This window comes from Solea senegalensis, unplaced genomic scaffold, assembly GCF_019176455.1.
Source record: "Solea senegalensis isolate Sse05_10M unplaced genomic scaffold, IFAPA_SoseM_1 scf7180000013032, whole genome shotgun sequence".
NCBI classification, from domain to species: Eukaryota; Metazoa; Chordata; class Actinopteri; order Pleuronectiformes; family Soleidae; genus Solea; species Solea senegalensis.
In genome coordinates, this window is record NW_025320745.1 from 1 (window position 1) to 7,372 (window position 7,372).

The window sequence follows — 7,372 nt, forward strand, 5'->3', positions numbered from 1 at the left end:
ACACCAGAGAATGTCCTGTGAGGAAGTGCTTTTGTGCATTTTTCCAGAATAACTCCCAATATCTGGCAGTTATTTACAATTGACTTCATGTTAAAATACCGTTTTAACAATTTAAACTGAAGAAAAACAAAGGGGTTTGTTTAGAAAGTGTGACATTTGCAATTGGAACAGTATGAAACACGTTCACGTGAACATTTTTTGAGTTTGTCTCTCAGAAGTACAAAAACGCAGGTTTCTCCAGCTTCCTGAAAACAGCACAAACCGTCACATGACTGCCGTAGCGCTAAAGTGTGCTTGTGCCAACGCGTCGGTGTTTAATTACACTTTAACTTTGCAAATTAAAACAAAAATCTCCACTTGTCTCAACGAAATTTAACCGAGGCCCAAGAATATTACTTTCACATGAGCAAAAGACAACATACACATACAAAAAAATAAGGGTTTGTTTATAAACCAATAACTATGTTAACATCTACTCTGGTCTACGTTATCCCTCCGTTTGACACTAGCTTTAGTCTCTGGTGCCCAACATTTGTGTTCATTCATCATTAGAACTCTCTCAGTCAGACTCCTGTTGCATCGGCTCGTAAATCATCTGCTACACATTAGCCATGAGAAAGCAGCGCGCACACGCGCACACACACACACACACATGCAGGGATGCACAAAAGCCTGGTCTGTGAGTTCGTATGGAGGAGGCACTCTGTTACAAATTGTGAACCCTCCTAAATGGCAGGGGCTAGTGTGTGTGTGTAGGAGTATTGTTGGGAGGAGACGCACACGAGGATCTACACTCCCGAGTCTGAGCAGCGTAGAGGATCCTTCTCCTGGGAGAGAGCGAGAGAACGAGGCCTGTTGAGGAGACAGAGAGCGGCTGCTGGCCTGGAGTGTTTGTGGAGACAGAGACGCGTACTGTAAATAGAGGATGTCTATGTGCAATCAGTCCAGTACGTGTGTGTCCAAATAATAAAGTATTTATATTCAGGGGAGTACTCGGGATTTAAATAAGTGAACTTTTCTTTTTTAAAAACAAAAGAACTAAAGAAAAACCTCCCTGAGCTAAGAGTCTTGACTAGATTATTTGATCAAATCACGGATGATCTCAGCTGTGGAAAAGTTTCCTCCACATGTCCAATGAATCTCCATCTGTCAGCAATTTCAAATTAAAAGTGGGGACGAGATCAGCATCTTTTTTTTTTCCTTCTTCTTCTTCTTCTCGCACACGCCGCCGCTCTTTGAGCTGCGTTGCCATTTGGCTTCTGGCTTTATATTTTGTGTGTTTGGCTGCGATTCTGAGTTTGTTTATTAGCCCACGTGGGTTTTTAAGATATAATTGCATGAACTTTTCATTTGATTTTCTCTAGCAACAGTTTTTTTTTTGTTTGTTTTTTAACATTTGGGCACATCGGCTTCTTGTTCTCAGAGTTAGAAGAGAAGCTACTGCCACTCATTATATTAAATTAAATCAAATCAAATTAAATTTGCAGCTACGGTTCGACCGGAGGCCTGATTGAACAGCTCAGTTCTCCAATAAAGGCCGCGTCTAGACGGAAAACGGCGAACGTAAACAATCTTTTTTTTTCACACACCGCAGTGCACATGCCAGGACTGCGAGTGGCGCTGTAACGTTAGACGAAAAACAGAGAAGAAAGACGCGGGGACGCGTTACAGAATGAACAGAGCCAGAGGAAAAGTCGGAAAGACATTTTTCTTTCGACTTATCTACCGACTTCCTGTCATAAACCTAAATATTTTTTTACGAGAAGAAAATGCACAATTCTGTATTTACTGCTGCTTCTTCACTTAAACCCTAAGGTTCCGCCGTTCCCTCCCACAGAGACATGTGACCTGAGACCTGAGACATTATGAGCGCCACAGATGTGGACAGAAAGTGTCTTAAATGATCCGAACGGCAGATTTTCTTATAGCACGCGGTGTCTCGCGCTTCGTTGCTCTGATTGGTTGCAGCTTTATCCACTTTGCTCTGAAACGGCTAATAACGACCTTCGGGACTAAACAACGCGCTGATTACTGAAGACCTTGAGACCAAACTTCATCTAAATGAAACCTCTTCACCTCTGAAGTAGAGCGTTTAGAGGAGAGTCTGTTTTTAACGTTTGGACGAGTCCAGTGTGGCTGTTTCTTTCCTTTAAGCGAGCTTTAGACATTTTTTTTTATACTTTATGCGAGTGGGTATTTTATTTTAACAACTGTTGGCAGGAAAGCGAATCAGTCTGCGAGCATTAAATGATGAATAAAGTTAAAAAAAGGTGAAATGAAAGTATTATGTCCTGGACTGTTTTGGCCGGTAACAGAATGTTCCTCCAGTCTTGTCGTTGACCTGTAAAACCCTAAATAAACGATCGAACGTGTTCTTTTTTTCAAATTCTGGACCGAGCCAAGCACGAATAATTATATTAACTGGCAACTTCCAGCTGCAGGAGGTTTTTTCTCCCCGAGACAAACTGTGTACGTGTCATCTCGTTCACTTTCGACAGTAAGTGAATGAATGAATATTTCCAAAAGTCAAACTCTGAGCTCAGCTCAACTTGGTGACGCTCAGACTAAACAAACTGGGACCGGGGTTTGTGCTCGACTTCTGTTTCAACAAAACCCCCCCCTAAAAAAATGGCAAATGAAAATACACACACGTCACATCACACATTCACACTCAGTAGCAGCAGCAGCAGCAGCAGCAGGGGTGGCTCATGGCACCGACTTGGGAAACTAAAACATTCTCTCTCTCTCGACGTCAGCCTCGGCTCGCCCAGGCCTCCTTACCCTCAATCTGTGATTAAATTCACAAAGCGCTGCTACATAAACAGTCCTGCATCTGGGGGACGGAAAAATCTCACCGCAGGAACGCAGGGCCAGTCAGTCTGTTATTAATATTTCATGTGGCAGGAGGGGGCCGGAGGAAGGGAGGAGGGGGGCAGTTAGGGAGGGAGGGAGGGAGGGAACGTTTAGCGGCTGAAACTGAAGCATTTTCTATCGTATGGAATTAGAATTCAAAATACACAAATTACAAATAAAATACGGATTTAATCATTCAAAAATATTGTATTTAAATTTGTTTGAAAATACACTTTTTGTTCAGAATCAGAATTTTGTTTGCTCTGACTTTTCGTTTTTCCAATTTGCTCTTTGCACCGTGGTTTTTCTGTTTGCGATTCTGACCATGGGCGGGCCTTAGGAAGTTGCCTGCTGATTGGCTACTGAGTTTTGGAGCGACCAGGAAGTAGTCAAGTATACCCCCTCCGTCTACAGTTTACCTAACATTCCGATTATTTTGTCGGAGTTCCAGGCAGACAGCGGCGCCAAAACCCGCTAGCCAATCGGCGGGCAGCTTCCTAAGGCCCGCCCATGTTCGGAAAGTGAGGGAGCGCTAATTTAAAAAGAGTGAACTCCCGATCATAGCAAACAAAAAGTGTATTTTCAAACAAATAAAACACAAACACTGTTATTTCCGATTTCGGTCGTTTCGCTTCTTAAAAAGTGTCGTTTGAAAATATCCACACAAATCCAAACCTTCATTTTTAAATCAACCTAAACAGGAGGAGCTCGATTTATTTAATTGCAACTCTTGTTTTGTTAAGCGACTGTGGTTCGCGAGCCCGAGACATGCAGGATTAATCCCACTTTGTTGGTCTTGTCCATTCATTCCAGCTGCCTAATAAACCTGTCAAAACAGTCTGAGAGGGAGAAACACACCCCGCCTCCTTCCCCTCCCTTTTTTTTTTTTTTTCTTAAGATATAATGGAAGATGGGTGTTTTCAGTGATTAAAAAACAGTATTTGGGTACATGAGGGCCCACTGTACTTCATATAAAAAAAAAAAAAAGGAATTCCATCAGCTCTTACCTCGGATTATTGATGGAGGCAGGTTGTCCAGGTGCAGGCCAGACTTGTAAAGGAGGAGGATGTGTTCAAAGGCCTCCAGTGTCTGATTGATGTCAGCTTTCAGCTCCCCTAGACGCACACACACACACACAATGCACCGAGTCAACTCACCACAGGCGTAAAGTCATCCAGTATCGGTGATTTATCCTCCTACAACGACTGACGCTACTGTCTAACCCCCGCTGTGTGATCTCGACAGATAACAACATGTTTTTATTAGTGTTTCTAAAAAATCTCATTAAAAAAAACAAAACACTTAATTACACGACTCCCGATAACGGAGTGATTTACTTTCCTTTCCCCCGCCGGGAGTTAAGTGGCCTCGTCATGTCACGACGGGCGTCCCCACTCACCTGTGGAGTTCATGATGTGGTCTACCAGGTGTGTGAGGCCGGGCGGAGCCTGGTGAGGCAGCAGGTAGGTGAAGAAATACCTGCGGCGAACACAGAGACAAGCTCACTGAGACGGGCGGAGAAAACAAGGCGAGCCCCGTCGGAGCACGACTTGTCTCGCGTCGGTGTTAAAACAAACACTTCATAAAGCTGTCAAAAAAACCCTTAAAGGGGAGATGCTCCTTTTTTTCCCCCTCAACAGGAACTACTAATTTCTTTCACACATCTCCACTTAAATGCACATTTTCAGCCGCGTGTGACAGCTCAAAGGCTATATTTAAGCAATTATCCATATCACCACTGTCACTTCTCTCACCTGTAGGCGTTGTAGATGTTCCTCTTCTCGTTCAGGCCCTCGCAGACTCCGCGGGCCGAGCAGGGGAGGGTGAAGTTCCTGTGCGGGAACTGCAGCGTGCAGTCGGCGTCGCCGTGGCACGCCGTCTCCTCTGCGCTGGCGTCGTCCAGGTCGGTGAGCTTGAGCTCGCCGGCCACGGTGACAAACTGCCGCGGCTGGAAGTCCAGCAGGGCCACGGAGCCCAGAGGGGACTGGGAGAGGAAGTGCAGGAGCCGCGCCAGGTCCAGACAAACCTGGCAGGAAAAGGGGGGACACAAAACCGGATCAGTTGGACTGATGATGATAAAAACACCGTCAGACCCTTTAATTTAAGCCTCAAAATGTCCATCTGGATGTTTTTTTTGGCTTATTTTAACCATAAATGGAGTATTTTTCCAGGATAACTTTAAAACTGCATGTTAAAATACGGTTTTGAGAATTTAAAGTGACGAAAAACAAAACGTTTTAATTAAAACAACAAATAAGTTTTTGTATAACAGTAGAATAACATTTGTTTGAGTTTTTGTCTCATGCTGCAAGGGGTTAAATTGTTTGCGTTGGCCATTTTTGCCTTTGTGAATTCTTTCCTATTTCATTTTTGTCATCTTAGACTTCATTTTCCATAAATCATTTGAAAAATGTTTTTCTTTGTTGGAAATGTTCAAAGTCATAAAACCGATGCTCATTTCCTTAAAAGACTCATTTCTAAATGAAAATAAATTATTCTTCTGGTTCCTTTCATGTCTTTTTTCCCCTTGAACAATATAAATGAGTTTCATAATAAAAAAAACTTGCTTGTAAACCAGTTCACCGACCACATTCCCTCGGCCTGTTTTTATAGCGCCCTTTAAATCCTATTATAAAAGCAGCAACGGGAGAGAATAAGTAGGCCACTAAAGGCAAAAATAAAGGCATTAGCCACGCACTGACGGAGCATGAAATGATCCGGTCCCCTCGCTGCAAACATAGCTGCAGCGTTAGGTCATGCCGCGAGTCTCCTGGACGTCACTACGGTGGGACCCGGGCGCCGTAGCAGCGGGGTTGGCTGAAACCAAACACCCCTGGATTACTGTAGCCTGCGCAGATGCAGCGTAGCTGAAAGGGGGGCTGAGAGGCTCGGGGCGGGGCCCGTGGTCGAACGACACTCATGACCGTGAATGCCTTTTCCGGCCAAATCCAAAACAAACAACGCGGCACGCCTGGTCTGTGTGTGTTGCGCCCACGCCCACTTGATCCTGCAGTGTAAATCCAGCCTCTGTTGACTCCCCACCTCGTGAGCATACCTGATGGGGGTTGTGTGTGTGTGTGTGTGTGTGTGTGTGTGAGACACATGACATTCCTAGCCTCCAGTGGATTAACTCCAGGACCCATCTCCATTTCAATCCCAGCCTGATCAAATACTCTTGAGGGACAGATGTCAGACCTTCCAGGAGTTTCAAATGTCCATCTTCAGCAGCGCAGATAAAGGCAAGTGGGGCGATATGCACTTGTAACTTCAGCTCATGTGTCACTAAAGGGGGGGGAACTTAATTTGAAACGATTAAATCGTCTTTTAACAAAAGGCCAGAGATGTTCAGGGGCTGACGCAGAGAGAACTGCTGCCTCCGCTAAATCCTGTCATTTGCAGCTACTGATATTAGTCCGTAACAGTGGTTTTAAAACAGACGAATGCCTATAAATAAAGAAATAAAGCATGTGATTTGTTTTGATTGTATCAGATTTTTACATATTTATCTGTGTCCGATATCCAATCCAGGGGATTTTGACCAGTATCGGACCAATACTGGTTACTCCACGTGACTGTCCACTCACACACCTACAGTCACAATTCAGAGAGTCCAATTTGCCTAATCCCCCAATCTGCATGTCTTTGGACTGTGGGAGGAAACCGGAAAACCCGGAGAAGTTCCACGTACACACGGGGAAGGCCCTCGTTCCAACCGACCCGTACTCCTGCAGACGCAGACGGTAAGAACAACTCTCTGGCTGGCAGAGTTCTTTTGGAAAACCCAGGAAGTGATTCCGTCAGAAGTGGAAAAAAAGCTGGATTCAAAATGAATGAGCGGCGGAACGTCTCCGACTAAACTCGAGCCAGTCCAGTTGTTCTCTCTACTCTCGTGGACGACGTCCAACTCCCTAATCTTTCAACCTTTTCTCTTTTTTTTGGTTGTGCCAGGAGGAGCAGCGCGGACTTCCACGTGCATGATGAGCAACATGTGTGCGGGAGTGTGTGTGGATGTGAGTAGAAGGAAACGTGGCTTACCCTGAATCTGTCCTCCCAGGGGCTCTGGAGCAACTGGATCATCTGTAGTGGATTCCCCTGCTCCAGAATGACTGCGACTCTCCCCCTCTCTCCTCCCTGGCCTCTTGCATTTCCTGCACAGTGACCCTTGAGCTGTGGAGTGGAGAGAGGAGAGGAACGGTCATTAAAAGAAGAAGAAGAAGAATAAAAAAGGAAATGTGTTTTTAACTCTATGATAATTACACGTTGTGTGTGTGTGTGTGGGGGGGGAAAGTGAGAGGACGTGATGTTCTGCCAGCCCTCACTTAGCTCAAGACTTGTGACAATAAAAATCACATTACGGCTAACCGGGGAATGCGGTGCGCTTGAATGGGGCCGTTGGACACGCAGTGCTGTCACGCGTGTCCGCTGGATGCCCATCTGTTGACTTCCAAACTGGTTTCTAAATTGGGCCGTAACGACTTGAGTGAGCGAACGCCGGAGGGTTTCAGATGCAACCGTGGAT

At 45.1% G+C, this 7,372-nt stretch overlaps 1 protein-coding gene across 1 annotated transcript; it reads right to left on the bottom strand.

Annotated features, from left to right (window-relative positions):
- Positions 1-3,860: 3,860 nt before the first annotated feature.
- On the bottom strand, positions 3,861-7,035 carry LOC122760137 (extracellular tyrosine-protein kinase PKDCC-like; the record flags this gene model as incomplete). Its single annotated transcript, XM_044015193.1, has 4 exons — positions 3,861-3,968; positions 4,253-4,332; positions 4,608-4,879; positions 6,889-7,035. Coding segments are annotated over 4 exons (607 nt in total), but the record flags the coding sequence as incomplete, so codon positions are not given.
- Between the last annotated feature and the right edge of the window lie 337 nt (positions 7,036-7,372).